This window comes from Heterocephalus glaber, unplaced genomic scaffold, assembly GCF_053883595.1.
Source record: "Heterocephalus glaber isolate CG9 unplaced genomic scaffold, H.glaber_assembly_v1.0 deba00001781, whole genome shotgun sequence".
In the NCBI taxonomy this organism is placed as follows: domain Eukaryota; kingdom Metazoa; phylum Chordata; class Mammalia; order Rodentia; family Bathyergidae; genus Heterocephalus; species Heterocephalus glaber.
The window spans coordinates 3,118,026-3,139,273 of record NW_028258467.1 but is presented as its reverse complement, the minus strand read 5'-3'; the positions used below and the strand labels follow the sequence as shown (position 1 = coordinate 3,139,273).

Sequence of the window (21,248 nt, the reverse complement as noted above, 5' to 3'; positions counted from 1 at the left end):
GTTGTGCTTCTCCCTACAGGGAAAGGGCCCAAGTTCCCTCACACATTGCTGGTGCCTATGCACATACCCAGGGCCACACATAGGCCCCTGGTCCCAGGACCCCTCTCCACTCAACAGCCACAGTCTGTGCCACTTTTATTTCAATCAGGAAGTAATCAAATCTATATACAGTCTAAAAACAGTAGAAAAGGTGAGTAAAAAGGCTCTCAGTTCATCTGGAGTGTGGATGAAGGGCGGACTGGAGTGTCGTACCTGGCACCCAGAGGGGCCTGGGCCTTGCCCTGGCAAGAGTGAAGGCAGGGGCAAATAGAAGGAGGCTTGCCAAGTGTGGAGCAGCAGTGGGGGACACTGCTGGCCACTTGAGCCTTTACCTGTCCTTACATGGCAGGCAGAAACACAAAGGCCATCCTGTGTGGCCAGCCTGGCTCAAACAAGGGCCAGAGGGAGCTGAGGCCTGGCTTGGATTCTGTCAGCATGTCCAAACCTGCAAGGAAAGGGCTCTGGTTCAGATGCCCCTGTGCTCCAGGGATATCTGGTGATCACACTTGCCTTCCTCTTCCACTTGCCTGGGGCTTCTAGTTCCTTGACCCCCACCCCCTGCTCCATCTGTAGGGCTCCTGTGGATGGTCTGGAGCATAGGCACTGACCTTTACGGTACTATCCACAGCCCCTGAGAAGAGCCGGCCCCGGGACACGGCCAGAGCAGTCACACTGCCCTGGTGGCGAAGCAGGGTCTGTGTGCAGATCATGTTGTCCATACTCCAGACCTGGGGAGCACATAAGATGTGAGGGTTTGTTCAGGCCCAACCACCGTCCTCCTGGGCCTCCTGCTGCTGCTGGGCTACCACATACTCGGAGGGACCGGTCATAGGATGCACTGAAGACTTTGGTCTGGTCAGGTGTTGAGATGACTGCCAGGGCATACACGGTGCCTACATGGCCTGTGAGGGTCCGCACCTGCTCCTTGGACTCAATGTCCCACACCTGAGAGGGGGCAGGCACAGGCCAGTCAGACAGACCCAAAATGAGAGAGCCCAAAATGGGCCCAGAGTCAGTCTTCCCCTCAGGCACCTCTCCCTTACATGGATGAGGTTCTCATAGGTGCCACAGACAATGTGGTGATTCGTCACAGCAATGGAGTAGACACTGCCACCAGATGTCTGCAGGACGTGGATGCAGTCAAGGGTCCGGATGTCCCAGATCTATGGGCAAATGTGGCCACTTGGTCCCAGGCCAGTTAGATACCAGGAGGCAGCCCACCCATGCAGGGGAGCACCCATCATGATGGGTACAGGGCAGAAGGAACCCTCAAGGGCCAGCTGGGAAGTGAGGCAGCAGAGGGTGCGGCTCTGCCAACAGGGAGTGGGTCCATGTACCTTGATTGTCTGGTACGAGCCACTGTACAGGTAGCTCTGGGCTGCTACCAGGGCCCGTACCCAGTGGTTGAGGCCTGTGAGCTCCTTCTTCAACTTTAGCTCAGTGCCCACGATGTCCCAGACCTGTGGAAATGGTTATGAGCAGGGACCGGGTGGGCACCCAGTGGCCCACATGTGAATGCATGCCTGTACCTTGATGGCCTTCAAGGAGCCACTGAAGAGCATGTTGTGGGAGGACACCAGCGTACACACAGGGTTGTCATGGGCCCGGATGGTATTTACCTTCTGTAGGTTCTGGATATCCCACACCTGAGGGGATGGATGGCAAGCCTCAGGGTCCAGCCCTGCTACCTGGAGCCTAGAGCACTGAGGAGAGAATGCTTGCTGGGCCACCTCCTCCCACTCCTGCCTGCCTATGGGCCCTACTCACGATGATGGTACAATCTGCAGAGCCACTGTATAATTTGCACCTGGGGAAGCAAAGTTAGTGCATTAGGGCAGGGGAAGCTATTGTCCTTACTGACACTGCCCTGCCTGATCCACAGGAACCAGCAGCTTTGCCTGGTACCAGGACCGTTGCTGGTTCCCTGAGCCAGGCCTCATCTGTGTGGGAACTTTGGAAGTAGTGGGCTAGCCACTGACGCCTGTCTGGAAAGCATCTGACCACTAGGAAGGAGTCCCTGTCCTTAACACTAAGTCTTAGGGCTGGCTGCCGCCACCTAAGCTGCTGCTTCCAGTAAGTGAGTATCCCTTCCTTTCCACACACATGAATGCTCACACACAGTCTCCCAATATGAAGTAAGAAGACAGGTCTAGGGAAGAAGACATCCAGAGCAAGGAGACAGCTGGGGCAGCTGTTCCATGGATCCTAGCTGTACTGGTGACAACTATGCCCCTGCCTCAACCTTCTAAGAGTCTCACTGCCAGCCTCTGCCCACCTAAGGCATGCCAGGGCCAGACTTTGTAAACACACAACTCTGGAAATGGAGCAGCCATGCAAGGGCCTACACAATGGCACAAAGACCAGCATTGCTCAGGGTCAAGGGTATCCCACAGGGTAGGAGTCCAACATGCAGCTACAAAGGCTCAAGCTTATGGCTTATGGGCCAGGGGGTAGCAGCACATTGTCTCTTGCCTCCAAGGTCAGTAGGCACACGTGTCCAGACTCACCCCTGGATGCAGAGAGCCAGCACAATGCCATCATGGCCTTCTAGTGTTTTCTGGCACTTGTAGGTGGTACAAGTGTCCCATACCTGCAAAAACCAGGGTCAGAGTGGAATCCAAAAGAGTCATCTCAGTGCCAAGAGCTAGGATCGCAAGATAAAGACGGCAGCCATCCAAGGGAAAGGACCCCGTCCAGGCAGGTCCAAGTTGGCGAGGCTGGCATGCAGTGCTCAACCCAGCCTGGCCAAGCTACAGAAACCATGGGGCAGGATCCTACCCACCTTGATAGTCTTGTCAGAGGAGCCACTAAAGAGCAGGTCACCCATGGAGTAGACACAGAGACACCAGACAGGACCCTGGTGGCCCACAAAAGTCCCTTTGCACTTGAAGATCTGCTGAGGGTCATAGGCTGCAGAGTGGAAAAGATAGTGAGGGACCCAGTGGGGCCCTAGGGACAGTGGGTGAGAGTAGCAGTGGACTATACTCACATCCTAGGATACCCATGTTCAACCGTGCATTGATATGGGACAGCTCATCCTGCAAGACCAAGAGCAGTGGAGGGCAAATGGGTGGAGCTCCCATGGCCACCAGTGTAGCCATGGAGCTCCAAGGCCAGGCACTGGGCAGGGGTGGCAGCAGTCCTCTCCAGAACTCTGGCCCCTAACCTCGACTAGTGGGGACAGAGGCCAGTGGGGAAGGGCTGCCCATGAGGCCCAACCCCGTCCTCCTGTATCTCAACCACCTTTAGCCCCAGCCTGCTCACATTCAACATGGATGCGTCCCTCCGGAACTCCATGAGGTCCTCACTGAGTTTGCTCTGGTTCTCATCCAGGACATCTGAGCAGCAGGAGAGGAGGTGTCACTGGGGTCAGGCACAGTGGCTGTACCCTGTACCCTCCAGGCTGGTCCTCACCAAACTTGAGCTCGAGGCTCTTCTCTAGTTGGTCGATCTTCTCTGAGAGCTTGCCCAGCATTGAGCGCAGGAAGGCGATCTCCTGGTCCTTTTGTGCCAGTGCTACATGCATCTCGTGGAAGCGGTCGTCTGTCTGCTGTAGGAATTCCTTCAGGCCCTCGAAGCGGCACGTCTCCAGGTGTGTCTCATATGTGTCCTGGTTTCCAATGAATGCACACCTAGGGGGACAGGATGGCTGCCCACCTGCCTGCCCAGTGGGACCCTTCCCATCTTCCCAACTCCAAGGAGCCCTTGAAAATCTTCCACTGCCAGGCCTTTCCACTTGCCAGACCTTCACCACCCAGTAGCCAGCAGCTATTTTAGCAGAAAAATCCAATCATGAGCCCTCAGCGTGCTTCAATTGCTCTCCTACCCTGAGAATAAAATCAGCCCCCACTGGGCTCCCTGCCCTGAAGAGCCAAGGCCCTCTTCTCTCTGCTCACAACTCTGGCTATTTGCTCAATCTGCCATGCTAAGCCAGCCCCCAGCATACCTTCCCCAATACCCCAGCTCCCCAACTTGTCAGTTCCTTCTTTGCATTCCCATGGGGCTTGAATCTCTTGGGCACTTGGATCTTGGTTGTGCTGACGGTGACAAGTGTGGCTCCTGTCTCCAGCCCATCCCTCTAGGCCCAGCACATAGGGGCTCTCCATCCAGTGATGCTGAGGAGAGCCTGGAATCCCACCCACTCACCCGTACTTGGAGTGGGGACACTTGATATGCTCGCATTCCTTGAGGTGGGCCTCCAGGTTCATCTTGAGGAGGGGAGGACAGCTGGGGTTGTTGGGGCAGCGCACCGGCCTGTAGTCACAGCTGCTCTCGTGATCCCTGTGCGAGGGCAGGACACAAAGTCTGAGCCAAGGCCCCATGGTGAAGCCAGGAACTGGGGGTGGGGGTACTTACTTGCGGGCACTGAGCTTTATGGTGAAAGGGCACCCCCGGGGGTCCACCTCAAAGACGCTGGGCTTCCCCACGCCTGCCACGCGACAGCCGTGCCTACAGTGGATGAAGAGCTCCCCAATCTGCTCAGCCACCGCAATGTTGTTCACCACCACTGTCAGCTTGGCGTTGTCCACAGGACACTTCTCTGGGAAGGGGTGGCATGCTAACCCTATAGCCTGCCCCACCACCCCCTCCCTGGTAGCCCCAGGTAGGCATGAGCCCTCTGGGTGCATGATTCACCAAGCCATCTGCCCCACTGAGGCACAAGACTGGGTGCATAGCTGGCTCAGCAAGGAGGATGAGGTGGTCATGGAAGGCTCTCAGGTAACCTGGTAAGGTACTGGGAAGGGCCAAGGGGACACAGGACAGGGTGTGGAAGGGCAGTCAAGTAGGTCTAACAGTGGCATGGAGCCAGCCAGCCAGAGGCAGGAGAAGCTGGAGGGGATGGCATCTTTTTTTTTTTTCCCGGTACCAGAAATCAAACTCAGGACCTTGTGCTTTGCCAGGCAGGTGCTGTGCCCCTGAGCTAAATTCCCAGCCCCGGGATGGCATTTTATGATAGAGTGTAGGTGCCAACACTGGGAGGCCCCATCCCATGCCTGCCATGGGGAGAGGTCTGTGTATGGAGTCAACAGGAGTTCTGGCTCTCACTGCCCACTGTGGAGGCTCCAAACCTGGCCCAAGTGCCCACAGTGCTGGCCCAGGCCCAGCAGAGGCCAGGTGTGATGGACACTGCACAGGCCACACAGTAGTCTGCCATTTTCTCCAACCTCCTGAACCACACAATACAGGGCTAAAGTATGGAACCATACTTGGGAGAGGATCCTATAACCTCTCAGGGGTTAGGAGCGAGCCATAGCCTTTGCTTAGCAGCCAGGGACCCAAGCAGGACTGAGACCACCCACTCTCACTAGATAACAAGGTGGACAGGCCTGGATGGGAAGGAGGGACCTACCTGACTTCAAGGCACATCTTCTACAGAACGTGTGCTGTGGGGATAAAGGGCAGGCATAGGGTATAGGCACAGTGCTCACGTCATGTTAAGGCCAGTGGCAGCTCATGGTTCACCACCACCCCATGCCCAATGCTGAAGGCACCTGCTGGGCAGCCAGACCAGACACATGACAAAGGCCCAGGGCTACAGGAAGTGTGCCAGCACCCCACTGCCCTGAGTCTGGGTGAGCAGCCTAGGCAGGGGGAAGGGGCCCATTGTGTGGCCTCACCCCACAAGTGGTGATCACAGGGTCCTTGAACACACTGCAGCAGAGCTGGCAGCACAGCTTTACTGAGGGCTGCTCGGCAAATACCAGTGGCTCCTGAAACAAGCAGGGCATGGTGAAGGGGAGGTGGGCCAGGATGCAGACGTGGCCAGGGAGGCCACCCTCAGTCATGCCATCCTGGCCATCTGGCCCATCCCAACCAGCTGAGACCTATCCTGAGAGGGAACACTGAGGCCGGGTTGGGGGGCTGGTTTGAGAGGGCCAAGGAGAGAAAGCAGGGTCTGTGGCTCCAGAGGCAGAGCCCAAGCAGAGAGGGCTGTGTGCAGCAGCATGGACAGCAGCTACACCACAGCCTTTGCTTGCTCTCACTTGCCATTCCCGCTGGAGTGAAGAGTAGGAAGGGCTCTGTGAGATGGGTGGAGAGATTGTATTTAGAGGGCCTGGCCTGGCCCCTCAGTCCCAAAACGGACCAGGGAGGACCAGAGGCCTTGGCCAGGCCTGAGAAGAAGATGCCCCATGGCACTGCAGCACAGTGACAACCCTGGAAGATCCTCCACAGCCCACACCTACCGGCTCCTCCTCCTCCTCAGGCAGTGAGAATGTGGAGCGCAGGGACATGCTGGACTCAGAGTGCAGGGAGCGGACGGAGATGGCCGAGTCGGAACGGCGGGGAGTGCTGATGGGGGGCTGCAGAGAGACAGGCAACCCATCAGGGAGCTCTGTGCAGTGGGACGACTGGAAGGCACAGCAGCCCTTGGCCACCTTGTCCCAGTGGGTACTCTCAGGGCCCACAGGGGCTGTGGCCGGTGCAGTCTTGGTCCCCTGCCTGCCTGTCTGGGCCAGCCTGGGCCCTGCTGTTGGGCTGCCCGCTCCCACTGCCAACTTTCTTTGTGTAAATGGAGAGACTTCCTGCTATTCAATTCTACGAGGACACGCTCAGGCTGCTTCCTGCTTCCTGTGAGGGAACGTGGGCCATAGAGGGGGTGCCTCCCTCAGCCAATCCTGGAGCAGCTATGGGCCCCTGGACTGCTAGAGGGAAGGGAATGGAAAGCTAAACCAGGAGAGGCTCCTGGGTTCCAGATGCCTGCCTGACATCCCTGGGCAGGGAACACTGGGCCCAGGCTGAGGAGGGGCTCACAGAGGAAGCAGGGACAGCACCCCCACTGAGCCTTGGCTGAGCTTCCTGAGTACCAAAGTGAGGGCACAGGTGCCTTCCTGTCTGAGCCACTCACAGTGAGAACTTGGAGGCCACTAAGGAGAAGAATCAAGCACTGTCCCTCCCTGCCTTCTGAGCCTAGAAACCTTCAGAAGTTTCTCAGATCTGTTGATTCCCAATGGTTCTTCCTCCAGGATCTGACAGAAGTGGCAGCCACACTCTTAAGCCACAACCTTTGGAAAACAGTACGTAAATCCACCCCTTTACCTGTCCCCCATGCCACAAACAACCTGAAGGAAAGAGTGTACTCCCTTCCAGCCCAGCTGTGAAGCCCCATAGTGCAAAGGCACAGCCAGTCCCAGGACTGGGTGTCCCTGAGCAGATAGCAGAGACAAGGGACACATACCTCCCACATCAGGATGGTGCCCATCTCCCTCCACAGTGCCCCAAGTGGCTTATCCACATGGAAATGCCACATGAGGTACAGAGGTGAAAGTTAAGAGGAAATGAGTCAAATATCCCCAGGGCTGGTGATGGAAACCAAAGGGTCAAGAGCAAGACGAGACAGGAGCTGGTGAGGAGCTCCACTTGCATCTGCCCCCTAGTCAGGGGCTCTTCTTGGGATCACATTCTCCTGAGCACAGGGCCTGAGGTGGAAAAAGGCCAAGCTACCTCAGGTGGAACAGACAGAGGTCTTAGACAGAGATGAGGCAGGCAGAGCCTGGAGGGTCAGGACACTGGTATACCTGACTCCCTGAGACATCATGCACAGCCCCTGTGTGCTTGCTCATTTAACTAAAAATGAGTTCTCTTCCTATTGGAAAAAAAAAAAGTCTGTTTAATGAGGATGGAGATGCCTCAGTCCTGAGGAAGCCTGGTTTGGCTGGAGAACCAGCTGAAGCCACCAGCAGGCTGCCATGCCCAGCAAAGACAGTGTACCAGGTAAAGCAGAGTGGAAGGACAAAGGAGTATGTCCAGGGCCGGGGATTTAGCTCAGTGGTTTCGCCGCCTGCTGCGCAAGTACAAGGACCTGAGTTCGATCCCCAGTACGGGCGGGGGGGACCAAACACAACAAAGGAGTATGTCCAGTTCCCCTGCCTCTCTGCTACTCTGCTCCTCTGCAACCTAGGGCAGTCCTACCAGAGTCAGCCCCTGTTCCTCTGGCAGTTCTAGAGCCTGAGCGAGCACCAGTGCACCCCCTGGCCGGAAATGGCCACCATGACCCTGTCCAGAGGACTCAGGCACCAACAGCCAGCTGACTGCCCAGAACTCTTCCTTTCTCACACAGCCAGAAGCAAGGCATTCTCTAGCTCTCTCCAGGGCTTAGCAGAGCCCTCCTAAGCCCCATTACCCTGCTGACCCCACAACTTGGGTCCATCGTCCTTCTTCAGCTGCTGTGTCCATGTCTCCTAGTCAGGACCCCCTCCTCAACTTCCTGTCTTTACCTTGCAACCCTACTCACTCTCTCCTCAGCAGCAAAGGAAGCTTTCAAAACATGAATTTTACCTTGTCACCTCCCTGACTCCTCCCTTACTTAAGACGAAACCAAATGTGCCTCATCCTGGACTTCAGATATACCTTCCAGACTAGCTCTCCAAACGGACTGCCTGCTGCCTCCACTGCCAGGCACAGGGGCCTGTTCTTAGTCTCAGTGTCTCTCCACACATGCTCAAATCTCACTGTCCACACATGCTCTTCCCTCTGCCTGGACACAGTTCCTTGTCCTGAGCCTACAGTCAGCGTCCCCTGGGCCTGGTCTACAGGACAGAGTGCGAAGAGGAAGCTGAGGCCTACCATGCTGTCCTCCTCATCCCGTGGGGAGTAGGCAAGGGTGCTAGAGGAGGAAGGTGTCCTTCGGTGCTGTTTGTATGTGCTGCTCCCATCAGCTGCAAGAGAAGAGAGAAGAGGAGGGCCGGGCACCATGAACACAGGCTGTGCACAGAGGCCTGGCCCAAACTTCAGGGTAATGGGCCAGGCAGAGGGCAGACAGAGGGCCTGGCTGGTAGAGCCCATGCAGTATGTGGGGCCCTGTGGCTATCTCCAGCTCTTGGCCCTCTCTGTCTCTGGCAGGGATGGGGAGGCCATGCTGGGGTTGTATGCCAAGATCAAGCCTGTGCCAGGAGTGTGGCTGTGAAGTTCAGTCTGTATCTCGATAGACCTGGGCCCCTGCCTTGACTACTGCAGGAAGAGTTGCTGCTGTTGCTTCTTCTTCCTCTTTTTTTTTTTTCCTTCCCTGTACTAGAGATTAAACCCAGGCCCTTGCACTAGTCTACATTTGCAGCACCCTTTTTCTTTTTGAGACAGAGTCTCACTATGTAGTTCAGGGTGGCGATGAACTCACTACACAGTCTAGGCTGGCCTTGAACTCACAGCAATCCTCCTCAGTCTCCCAAGTGGGACGATTACAGGTGTGTACCACCAAGCTTGGCCTTTTAAATTTTTTATTTATTATTTACTTATTTATTTATTTTTGGTACCAGGGATCGAACTCAGGACCTTGAGCTTGCAAGGCAGGCGACAGTGCCACTGAGCTAAATCCCTGGCCCCACCTTGGCCTTTTTAAAATTTTAAAGTTTTTTTTGGTACCAGGAATCAAACTCAGGACCATGCACTTGCCAGGCAGGTGGAGCACCACTGAGCTACATCTCTGGTCCCCCCTTTTTAAATTTTGAGACAGAGTTTCACTAAATTATTCAGACTGGGCTTGAATTTACAATCCTCCTGCCTCAGCCTCCCAGTGCTGGGATTACAGGTGTGTACCACCATGCTTGGCTCAGGAGGGGCTTCTTTCAGAGCTTCTACAAGTCCCAGTACCTACCCTATCCTGGGGCACACAATACCCAGCTGAGGTGCACAACCAATGCCAAATGAAAACCCCTAAGTGAGTTCACATCTTGTTTGACCTTCAGGGTAATTGCCAAGTAAGTTCTCTGACAGCTCCAGTTCACAGAGGAGGCACATGGGTCCACTGTCCTCAGCTGGTACATGGTAGGGCCAGGACCCCATCCTATTGGTCTGGTCCTCCTGCCTCATTCCCTGACATAGTCAGAACCAGGAACAGGCCTCAGGCTTTTTGGCCTCCTCCAGGGAAGATGCTGAGGTGCCCTCCCTTCTCCTACCCACATTACCCCAGGTCAGCCTGGCTAGAGGGCAGGGCAGCCCTATCAAGGGGTGGTCACATGTCCACGTGGGAGCCAGAGTGGGCCACCTCACAGGCCCTATAGGCAACTTTGGGGACAGGAGGCTCATACACTCAGCCAGATATGCTAGAGAAGATGCCACCAGGCCCACCCAGGTCCAGCTGTCAAAACAACTGGACCTAAAGGCCTGAGCTTAAGATCAGGACTTCAACTGCCTGTCCTGTGACTAGGCCTTAGTTTTCCTGCATCATTAGTGCCTTACTGCTCAGCCGACCCTCTACCACCACCACCACCACCACCCAGGTACAAGGGTATGAGGGTGCAAGGTGCATTCTCTGCCCCTGGAGCTTTCAACATTTGTGACAGGTACCATGTGGTCTATAAAAGTGGATGGATGAAGCTAGGCATGGTGGTACATGCCTGTAACCCTAGCACTTGGGTGGCTGAGGCAAAATAGTGAATTTGAGTTCCAATTTAGCAAGGCCCTGTCTCAAAAACAAAAACAAAAACAAAAAAAACCAAAAAGCTGGTAAGAAGTTAAGAAATAGTCTCTTAGCTGGGCGTAGTGGCTGTCACCTGTAATCCCAGCATTCAGAAATCTGAGGCAGAAGGATCTCCATGAGTATGAGGCCAGCCTGAGCTACATAGTGAGTTCAAGGCCAGCCTCTGAACTACTGTATATAATGAGACCCTGTCTCAAAACAAACAACAAAAAAAGAAAGGGGGCAACCATGAGCAGCAGGAGGAGCTGATGTGAGCTGGCATACCTGGTGGCAGGGAGCCTTTGGCTAGGTTTATCCAGAGGAAACCGTATCAAGGCAATTAAAAAAAGTTAGCAGGTGGTGCCCTTCTGCAGGGCCTGGGCACCAGACAGAAAAGAGAACACATTGTCCCCAGAATCCTGGCCTAAACGTAGGTCCACTTGGCTCTGTGCCTCCAGGAAGTGTGCCATACAGTCTGCCATTTCCTCCAACCTCCTGGACAACAGTGCAGGGCTGAGGCATAGAACCACAATCTTCTTGTGAGAAGATCCTATAATTTCTCGGGGGTTAGGAGTGTGGGGTTGGGAATGAGCCATGGGTCACTGTGACAAGGGATGGATATGCCTGGTCGTGACAGGAAAGTCAGGACAGTCCGCAAAGGAGAAGTGCTGGCCCAGGTCCCAGGAGGAGGTGGTGGGATAATGCCAGGACACTGGGGAAAGACAGTAGGAAGGGCTAAGGCACCAGAGTGGGATGGCCTGGCTCCTGCCTAACAGGGGACAGCCTAGAACTGGACAGGGCAAGGAACAGAGGTCAGAGCCTGACCGCCCATTTTCTAACACCAGTGCTGAGCTTCCAACACACCAATAAGGGTCCCCTGTGGCTGGGGACAGCTTCCTTCCACCCAGAAGCTCACTGGCTCACCTTTGGTGATGGTGGTGACAGCTGAAAAGGCGGGCCCGAAGGTCGTTTCCATTCTGGTCTAAGAGAGAACATGGACATGCACTAACGCACTTCCCCATGGCCTGGCCATATGCATGCACTACAGGGACCCAGCAACAACATGCATACACTCTCCTCACAAGACCTGGTAGGGTAGGTAGGTAGGGAACTGCTCCGGAGGTGCCATAGTCAGTTTCAAGTTACCAGAGCATGCTGGGGGGTTGGGGCGGGGTGTGCAAAGAAAGCAGCCCCTTACCCCAGCGCTGATGTCTGGGGAGGGAAGGTTGGTGGGCGCCCCGGAGAAGCGGTTGTATCGAGTGTTCTTGCCCGAGCTCATGCTCTAGAGAGGCATCCAGGGTCCTTGGGCAGCATCCCCTGCAGATGGGACATAAATGAGGGGCTTGAGAGGCAGCAGGTGCCCTGGCCAGTCCACTGCAGGGCTCTTGGTGACCTTCTCCTATCCCCACTACCAACTTTGCACATCCACATAGGCAAGGGCCCTCTGGGCCCTCCTGCACCTCCTGCCCAAGGTATGCACAGGCCCCAGGATCAGACAGGTGGAGCTGTGAGGCCAGCCAGTCCTCATCCCTCGAGGCTAAGCCCTGAAGAGCCCTGAAGAGCCCTGAAGAGCCCACCCAGCCTACCCAGCTCTCTACCTCAGAGGTGAAGAGACCCCTCCTGTGATGTCTGCTCTTCTGGGTCCCAAGTCACTGCTGGTCACTTTCAGGCCTCCCCTTCTTCAGGTCAAATGTCCTTGGGGCCGAAGTTGGGTCTCAGTGGGTGTCTCTACCTGTCCACTGGACCTGGCCCAGATGTGGCACACATTAGGACCCAGTCATATAGGGACCACCCAGGGTAAGATAAATGTTTCCAGCCACAGAAGGTATTGTCATGACCTGCCCAGACCCGGTCAACGGGACAGAAGGGCATTGGTCAAACTTCAGAGAGAATCCATAGGTTGAAGTAACTGGAGCCTAACTTCTAAGCATAGTCACATGAAGAAAGTCACAGGAAAGAGAGGAGTGCCAGTTTTTGACTCCAGAGAGGTCAACAGAACCCCAGTGGTGCAGCTCAGGGGTTGGGGGGCTGGAAGAAGGCATATGGGAAGCACACAAGGGCTGCCAACAATTCCTACCCTCCACAGAAGAGAGGGTCTGGGTTGGGCCTGGGGCACCTGCAGGAAAAGGAAGATTAGAGAGAAAGGGAGACGGGACCCTCAGGTCACACTCAGGAGAAGTCCTGGTTATGGAGTTGTCCACTGCTAAGATGATCGCCCCCTGCCCCTTCCCCAGCAGGCATCCCCTCAGAAGTGGTGTTGTCAGGAGCAATGCTACATAATTTTAGGAAAAAATCATTCGGTTAGCCTAGTTCTCCTGCCTACAGGCCAGCTATGGCATTTCAAAACATGATTCCATTTTGGCCTCTGGTCACAACTAAGACCTCAATGATCCAGTGATGCTGTGATGCTCCAGGGCAAGACCACACCTGTGGGAGACATCTGGGGAGGAACCAAATCTTCATCTGCATAGTTCCTCATTGATCTAGGAATTCCACCACTCCCCAGTTATGTTACATTTGTTTCTCCCTATATACTGAATAAAAGGTGCGGAAAGCTCGGGGGCATTTGTCTTTGCTGCCCAGAACAGCACTGATCTGGCCAAAAGCTCAGCTTCTTCTCCAAGTCTCATTTGCTCTCCCTTTCTGGTATAATAAGTTAATTCGCCTGGTGCTGCCATAGTTCACAGGAGACTAGGACTTACAGCAGAGGTTCTAGTAACGTCCCCTTTCCCTGTTCCCAACATGGTGTCCCCAGTAGTCTGCAAGCTAAGGGGCTGCCTGGGTGGGGCTGGGATGGCACCATCTCCTGCCACAGTGGAGTTGTTGTGGTCACAGCCAAAGGAGCTCCCCATGGGGAGGAAGGCCACACAATCAAGACTCCTGCCATCAGGCCCATGTGCACTGTCCCACTCGGAGCTACTGCAGCACCCAGTATCATGCACCCCAAGTTCCTTGTTCAAGGATGGGGCCTCTGAACCAGCTTTCTCCCTGGGGGAGAGTGGCAGTGGAGTGCCTATCCCAGTGGCCAGGGCCTCACCACAGGTGTGCTACATACCAAGGCCCTGTGGGGTAGGGAAGGAACAGGAGAGGAACAAGGTCCAGAAGGGTCTGGCTGGGTCACCTGCCAGGCCCCCACTCTGCACCAGGAAGTGGGCATGCCTGTTTGTACCCTAGCCCTACAGAACACAGCATGCAGACAGCCCAGATGCTTCTAGCATCCTTCTCCAACAGGCTCTTGATGTTTTCCACCTGGCATATACACTCCAGGATGGCACTGTCACCCACCACCAAGGCCAAAAAGTATGTCCTGATCCACCCAGTAGTGCTCACCTCACCCCCAGGGTCCACAAGGAGGGGCTGGCTCCTGTTCTGTTCACCACCTCTGCTGAATGCCTGTCCTTTTCTTCCAAAGATGCCCAGGCTCCACTTGCCTCCTACCTGCAATGCCACCCACCTGCTAGGGGTCTACTCAGCCTTCAGGGTTCAGGCCTCAACAATCATCTTGCAGATTGGGAATGGCTCTTGAGCCCTGCAATCACCATTGCTTGTCACCTGGCCCCTGGTTCTGAGCACCCTGGGTCCAGGTGAGTGGGTGGGATCCCAAGAGCTTGCCCAAGCCTCCATCTTTCACCCCCAGGTCCCTTCCACACTCAGAGTGGCCATTACTGTTGACCTACCAGTGCACACACTTGGCTCTACCACACTGGCTTCCTTCGACCCTGTACCAGCCTCAGTACCCAATAAAGGCCACCTCACCCATATCCCTGGCCTGTGATTTCAGTGCTTGGCTGTGTGCCTAAGACTGTGCTCTCCAAGGAGAGCCAGGGCCTGCAGACAGGTCCAGAGGAGGTGGCTCTGGAGTAGAGATGTGAATGTGGCAAGTCCAGAAGCACTGTTCTGACTGCCTGTGTCTGCCCCCAACCCGCTAGCAGGAAGGTCCAGGATGGGTGGCCAGGGGATCTACTTGCCACCCTGAGTGAGGACAATCCTGCCACGGGGAGACTCAGACAACCTGAACCTGAGAGCTCCAGGACTTGCCTGTCACCAGGAAGGTTTTGTCGCTTTTGGAAACCCAAGGCTGGCTCACAGGGAGGCCGCAGAAGACATGACCGAATTTCACAAAACCATCTGTTCCCCTCAGAGCTAGCTTCCAGGCCCATTCAGCTAGCTTCAAGGTGCAGCAAGTGATGCCAAAGCCAACAGCCAGGACCCCAGCAAACACTTGCCCTGGGACATTAGACAGCCTGCCCACAGACCAGGGAGGGGAGGACAGCACAACCAGCTCCAATCTGGGAGAGCAGTGTCTGGCTTCTCTCTCCCTTGGAGGTGAGGTAAACAGAAAGGCTTGCAAGGCAACATGCAAATCAGCCAGAAAGTCCTGAATGGGCCAATAGCAGCCAGGCCTGCAACAATGACACTCCAGTGGTTGTGGGGTATAGGACCAGCCCAAGAGCCAGGCTGATCTAGGAAGGAGATAGGTGGACTACAACTTGGCCTGGGAAGCTGTTTCCTAGTTCACTTGGGTTCAGCCCCAGCCAGGGACCCAGGGGTGGGCAGGTCCAAGGCCTGGAGTACATCAACCCCATTTGTGTGCCCCACCCACGAAGCAGTGATCCAACCTCAACTTTGGAACTGAGCAAGATGCCTGAGGCCTCCCTTCAGCCAGGTTCTCTAGGCACTGAATTTTTCTTTTTTCTTTTTGGTACCAGGGATCAAACTCGGGTCCTTGCGCTTGTGCAGCAGGCAGCGAAACCACTGAGCTAAATCCCCGGCCCTAGGCACTGAATTTTTCAATAATAGTCTTCCTGGTGTTCTAGGCCCAGGACCCAGATAGGAGGGTGCATGCCCTGTGGTCCAAACCCCTAGGAAATATTCCTGGGAAGTACAACTTCAGCAGTTTAGCACCAGCTGTCCCAGGGAGTTGCCTGACCCCGCAGTGGGAGCAAACACACCTCTGGCCCATCCCCACTCTGCTAAGCCTCTGGGGTGGGAAGGAAATTGTCAACTGGATTAACAGTTCTCTAGTGGTTCTCTGCACCCTGGAAGTTCCACAGTTCCCAGTGCTAGTATGTACGGGGAACAGTCTTCCACAGGGTTGGCACTCTTGTCCCAAACTGGGAAAGGCTATGTGGCTGACAAAGAGCTTTCTCCAAAGATCCCCTGTCCCTCCTTTCCAAGTGTAACACCACCTGCCTGTCTTTGGGGCCCAAGGTAGTTGCCAGGAGATACAATCTTTTAGAAAGCAAAGGTCTTGAAAAGAAACAAGGCTGTCCACCTTGGGTGTCACAGGTCAGTAAGTGTGACCCAAGGGTGCTCAGGGTCCTCCAGGACAAGGCAAGGTGGAGTTGCAGTGTACAAACAGGAAAGGGCAATATCTCTCCCTAGTCTGCTCCACTATCCCTCTCTACCTTGGGACAATGCAAGGCACTCCTCTGCCCCACCTTATCTGAATTGGGGGCCAAGGCCCAGAGGTCTTTGTGCGCCCACATCCACAACCCAGGGGTTCCTGGGCCCTGCTACCTGTCCAATGGGAAGTGGGAGACCATCTTCACCACTTGCACGGAATGTCTCAGCCTGAGAAATGGAAAGCCTGAGCTGCCTCCTCTTCTGAGTTGCTCAGAAGACTGAGAGTTGGGTGGGCCCCAGAGCACAAGGACTGCTTGGGCATCACCCTTGGAGGGATGTGGGACATAGTTTTCTATCCCTTTTCTTTTAGGACATACCTCAAGAAGGTCTGAGTTAAACTTAGCCAGGGTTCCTGTCCCTGTGGCTGGCAGCCAGAAGAGCGGTCAGCTCAGGTGGGCCCTGCTAAAGTGGGAGGAAGTCTGCAGATCCAAGTCCCTGCTAGAACCAAATAGCTACTTGCAGGTAGCATGTGGGCAGACATCCCTTGAAGAGTAATGTTGGGCCCTTAAGGGGGCATACTCACCCCAGGTATCCCATTAGGCCTGTGACTACCCTGGGAAGAGCCTGGGATGACTCAAGAGGCCTCAGCCCCATCAGAGCTATGGGTGGCCAACTGGCTGGACTGTAGCCAGAGCTCTAAGCACAGGTCTCAATATCATGGAGCCACCCTTGGGGACTTGTAGATGGTCCAGCTTCTAGCTCAGCCCTGTCTTGACCCTCTGGCCCAAGCGCAGGTCTAGCTGCCAAGTCCTATAGAAACAGGCCTGGTTACCATAGCAAAGCCACATGTACTTCCCCCGGCTGTTTCCCTGATGTCCCTTTAGCATATCTTTTCCATCCCAGCCAGCCAGTGTGACACCGGGAGGGGTTGTGGCCTGGAATGCCCCTGTCCTCTGCTTCCCTTGGTCCTAAGGAACCTCTTAGAAGCTCTGCAGATCCTGGGTAGAGGACTGGTCAGCCTTTCCTGCCACCTAGCACCCTAGCCCAACCACTGCCCTTACCTCACCTTTCTTGCCTGCTCTCTACACCCACTACCCCAACTCTCCAGAGGCCCCTTAACTGGTTCTCCCTTCCTTTTTTGAGATAGGGTCTTGCTATATATCCCAGGCTAGCCTTGAACTCATTGTGTAGCCCAGGCTGGCCTCGAACTGGCAAACTGGTGGCAATCCTCCTTCCTCAACCTCCATGTAAGACCACGCCCTGGCTGTTTGTTTTGTTTTGGAGACTGGGTCTCGCTATGTGGTTTGGGCTGGTCTTGAACTTGCTATGCAGCCCAGGCTGGCCTCCAACTCAGTGATCCTTTTACCTGGGCCTCCCAAGTGCTGGGATCACAGGTGTGCGCCACCACACCCAGCTTGGCTTCCTTCTTGCACCGCACACCCTGCCTGCCCAGGCTGAGTCTCTCCAGCATCCATGGCTGCCTCTACTGGAGGGAAAGAGTCCCTCCCACTCAACCCCACTGCCTTGCAGGAATGCATTTCACTGCCCTTGGTGCTGGCCTCATGTCCCTGTCCTCCCCTTTCCAGATTTCTTATCTTATCCAGAGTGGGCAGAAAGCAAATTCTGGGGCATGGGAGGAGATGGCATTTGTTTTTCCTCTTCCAACACCCAGTTAGAGGGGGCAGAACTAGGAAGCATGTGCCTAGCTATCTCAAATAAATCAAAGCAGTCTCAAACTTCTGGGAACATATTTTGGACCTTCACCCGAGACGAGAATCAAGTGCTTAGCCCCGCCCAGGCCCAGTCTATACTTTCAGGACCCCTCAAGCAGGTTTCTCACTGCTTTCTGCATGCCTTCATTTTCTCCTTCTTACTGTCCAAAAGAAGCTAGGAAGCAGCATAAATGCCCTGGAGCAGTTCTGGGAATGCATAGGGCCCCATGCCACCCCACCTCTCATTATGCACCACCATCCCCACCACTACTACCACCAGGGATTGAACTCAGGACCTTGTGTTTGCCAGGCAGGTGTAATGTCACTGAGCCACATCCCTGGCCCCGACCACTATTTCTTAATTCTTTTTTTTTGGTACCAGGGTTCGAACTTGGGACCTTGAGCTTTCGAGGCAGGTGTTGGAACCACTGAGCTAAATCCCCAGCCCCAACCACTATTTCTTTCTGGCACTCACAGAGTCCCTTAACCCTCAATCTTGGGTTCTGCAAGGCTGCCCCTTCCACCCTGGAACCCTCCCTCAGGATTGGTTCATTTCCATTTCCCAGCTTCCAGACTGCAGTCTCATTCAGTCTGGGGCTTCCTAGCACCAGCCGCCACAGCAACACTAGCCTCCAGTGGTTGTTCTTCTTCACCTGCCCCCACCTGGCAGCTCACTCCCCCAAGGAAGAGCCACATTTCTCTGCCCTGGGACTGACATTCTCCAGACACAGGAGGCATCTGTTGAAGGGTGAAGGATTGCTGGGTCCTTCTCCAGAAGGCTGATAAAATACAAGGTGCTCACCTACTAGTAAGACCAGGCCTGTGGGGACCCTGGTTCAGAGCAAGATATATTCAGCCAACAGCTGTAGGCACTTGCTGGCACTGTACACACACACTCTTATGAACCCTTTGAAGTATCCATCACAGACACAGTGTGACAGAGTGGTCAAGGCCACAGGCCCCAGACTTAGACAGACCTACATTCAAATCCCATCTTCTCCACTTAAACAGATACGTGGCTGGGTGAATTGCTTGCCCTCAACTGTCTTGGATTTCTGACCATAAAACAAAACAGAGATGGACACAAATCTGGAAGATGTGAGAGGTGCCATGTGATAAATGGTGACAGCTTTTCTAATAGCTCTGCACTAAGCTCAAAGTGGAGCTAAGTGTGGTGGCACACACTGGTAATCCCAGCACTCAGGAAGCTGAGGCAGGAGGATTGCCAGGAATTCGAGGCCAGGCTGGGTTACATAGTGAGTCCATGGCCAACATGAATTACAGAGTGAGACCCTGTCTCAAAAGAAACAAAACAAAAAAGCTCAAAGTGGTGGCTGAGAGAGGCTGAGAGGCTGGCCTATGCACCTGACCAATAGGAAGTCACACCATGGCTAACTCAAACTCTGTTCCTTCTGGTATCTGCACCACTACCAGCCAAACCCAGGAGTCTCACTGTTGCCCTTGAGCCAACCTTTGTCAAGCCAAGGCAGGAAGTGACTGAATTACAGAGTTGGGGCTGCCTGTACCTCCTGACCAGTGTAGGTCCTTTAGCAACACCTTCTTCCCATTTCCCACACTGGGCATTCCTTTATCCAGGTGCAGGCCAAGGTTCATGCCACTGGGTACTAGAGATTGGGGACATGCTGAGCTAAATATGAGTCTCACTCTCAAGGAGCTAAGAGCCAAGGTTGGGAGACAGAGAGGAGACCCCGCTAATCTCCATTCCATCTGTCAAAGGTACTTCTCCATGGGTACTTTAGACCCTGATCTTTTCCATTTAATCCTTGAAGCCACAGGAAGTAACTTCAAGCAACCTTTCAGGTTGGGTTGCCACTCCTGGCCACACCTTCCTGGCCTGTCACCTCAGCCAGGCTGCATATATCCCTGATTCCCTTCAGAATGAAGTTCTGGCTTCCTGGAGTGACTGTAGTGAATAGATCCAGGAACCTCAGGACATAGAGACTAAAGATTCCACTGAGAATTGTGAATGCCCAGAAAGGAAAAAGGAGGCTGTGCCTGCCACACAGGAAAGGGGTCTGGGAAGGGAGAGACCCAGAGAAGGAATGAGGAAGAAGGAACCATACACCTGTTGAAGACCAGGGGTTAGCCCAGAAGAGAGAAGGCCTAAGTGTACATGGGGAGGGGGGTGAGAGGTGGTAAGATAGAGGTGCAGACGGACCAGGCAGATGGAGCTCCTTTTTTGTTGTTTTTTGTGGTTTTGGTTTTTTGTGACAGGGTCTTGCTAACTAGTTCAGTCTGGTCTTGAACTCACTAATATTGCCCAGGCTGTCCTCCAACTCAAGGTGATCCTCCTGCCTCAGCCTCCTAAGTGCTGGTATTAGAGTCATGTAGCACCATGCCTAGCTCAGATGGAGCTCCTAAGTGAGGCAACAAAATAGGGTGGAACCCCAGAGCCCTGGGCCTCAGCCTCAGCTGACCACTTTGGCCTACCTCAGACAGCCTCTTGTGTCTCCACTGAACCCCCAAATCCACCCACCTCACACAACCAGAAGGCTCCAGACTTAGACCTCATCTATCTTCTGTGCATCAAGTCCTCTACAGCCTGGTTGTAAGCCCAATACAATCCCTGGCCTGTACCCTGTGGAGTTGTCTGGCCTCCTCAATCTCAGCTCTCCACCACCTCACCAGTGTTCACTGGGGTGCGGTAATCCCTTTCTCCTGGCTCCTGCCTGGAATCTCTTCCAGCAATGTTCCCATGACTCGTTGGTTCTGTCAAGTCAAGTCTTTGCCTAACTGTAGGGTTCTCCACCAAGCCAGGAGCCCCCCAGTACTCACTTTCCCAGCAGGCTCTTTCATAATACCTGTCATAACTCCTCATGATTTTGTCTATTGTCAGTCTCTCCCTTCTCTCTCTAGACCAGAGACTGTGCAGGAGACATTTGATAATGTCTTCTGACAGAGTTGTCACAACGGGGTTGGGGGGGTGGTACTGGCTTCCAGTGAGAAGCCAGGGAGGATGCTCAACATTCTACAATGCAAAGGACAGCCCCTCGCAGCAAAGAACAATCAAGCCCGAACTGTCAACGCAAGTTGGGGGACCATGCATCAGATAAGCTTATGAAACTGGGTCCGCGTTCTCCATAGTCTCTCCGGCGCTTAGAACAGTGCCTGGCACCGAGACGGCGCTCAATAAATGCAGGAGGAAAGAGAATGAAGCAAAGGAGCGACTGGTGGACAAACTGAGAGGTAGGACGTGGAGATCCGGGACTGTCTCGACCCCGCACCCCCAAGCCAGGCTCGGGATGCGCCTGCTCCCACCCCCTGCGCGGCCCAGAGGCGCGAGCTGCCGAGCGGGCGCGCCACGCGGACACTCACCCGCCCGCTGACCGGGAGCGGCAGCACCACCCGCTAGCTTCATCGTGCCCCCACTACCGCTGGCCGAGAAAGGGAAGAGACGCGCAACCCGGAAGCGGTCGGGCGCTGAGCCCGCCGGGACGTGTAGTTCGTCGTTTCTAGTGACCTAGATGGCAGCCTCAGGTACAGCGCTTCGGAAACTACGATTTATGGCGGCCCAGGAGCAGCAGGGCGGGTTGGAGGGTTCAGAATCACTCTATGTTGCAGATCGGAGTCTGATTGGCTTTATGCACCGCCACTCACAGTTACGCTCAATGGAGTCCTCAGAAAGGAGTAGTTTCGGGTCTCCGCCCGGATAGAGAGCAGAGCGTATCAGTGGCGAGGAAAGGCGGGCACTTCCGCCAGAACTGCCCAATCATAGAAGTAGAGCAATTTCTATATAA

General features: G+C 54.7%; 1 protein-coding gene across 6 annotated transcripts; it reads right to left on the bottom strand.

The window, feature by feature from the left end:
• Positions 1-118: 118 nt before the first annotated feature.
• On the bottom strand, positions 119-21,004 carry Traf7 (TNF receptor associated factor 7). 6 transcript variants are annotated; one of them, XM_021251454.2, is made up of 22 exons: positions 20,827-20,923; positions 12,031-12,177; positions 11,631-11,749; positions 11,357-11,414; positions 8,605-8,696; positions 6,225-6,341; positions 5,658-5,750; positions 5,390-5,423; positions 4,396-4,579; positions 4,186-4,320; positions 3,454-3,671; positions 3,304-3,377; positions 3,029-3,077; positions 2,822-2,949; positions 2,547-2,629; positions 1,807-1,846; positions 1,569-1,685; positions 1,377-1,499; positions 1,083-1,202; positions 853-984; positions 648-767; positions 119-484 (listed from the first exon to the last, which is right to left on the bottom strand). In XM_021251454.2, exons 3-22 carry the CDS (start codon positions 11,709-11,711, stop codon positions 470-472), a joined length of 2,013 nt encoding a protein of 670 aa, XP_021107113.1. In that variant the 5' UTR covers positions 11,712-11,749; positions 12,031-12,177; positions 20,827-20,923; the 3' UTR covers positions 119-469. The 6 variants fall into 6 exon arrangements, with proteins under 6 accessions (XP_021107113.1, XP_004873693.1, XP_021107114.1 ...); XM_004873636.4 differs by lacking the exon at positions 12,031-12,177 and having other exon boundaries at positions 20,827-20,978; XM_021251455.2 differs by lacking the exons at positions 11,357-11,414; positions 12,031-12,177 and having other exon boundaries at positions 20,827-20,896.
• Positions 21,005-21,248: the final 244 nt, after the last annotated feature.

Bases quoted from the DNA above. Each gene is read 5' to 3' on its own strand.
- Traf7 (XM_004873636.4), bottom strand. From the start codon at position 11,711: ATGAGCTCGGGCAAGAACACTCGATACAACCGCTTCTCCGGGGCGCCC. The intron at 2,630-2,821 runs GTGGGTAGGATC...TGGTTTTTGCAG, and splicing joins CCTCTGACAAGACTATCAAG to GTATGGGACACTTGTACCAC. The intron at 1,847-2,546 runs GTGAGTCTGGAC...TTGCTTCCCCAG, and splicing joins CTGGCTCTCTGCATCCAGGG to GTGCAAATTATACAGTGGCT.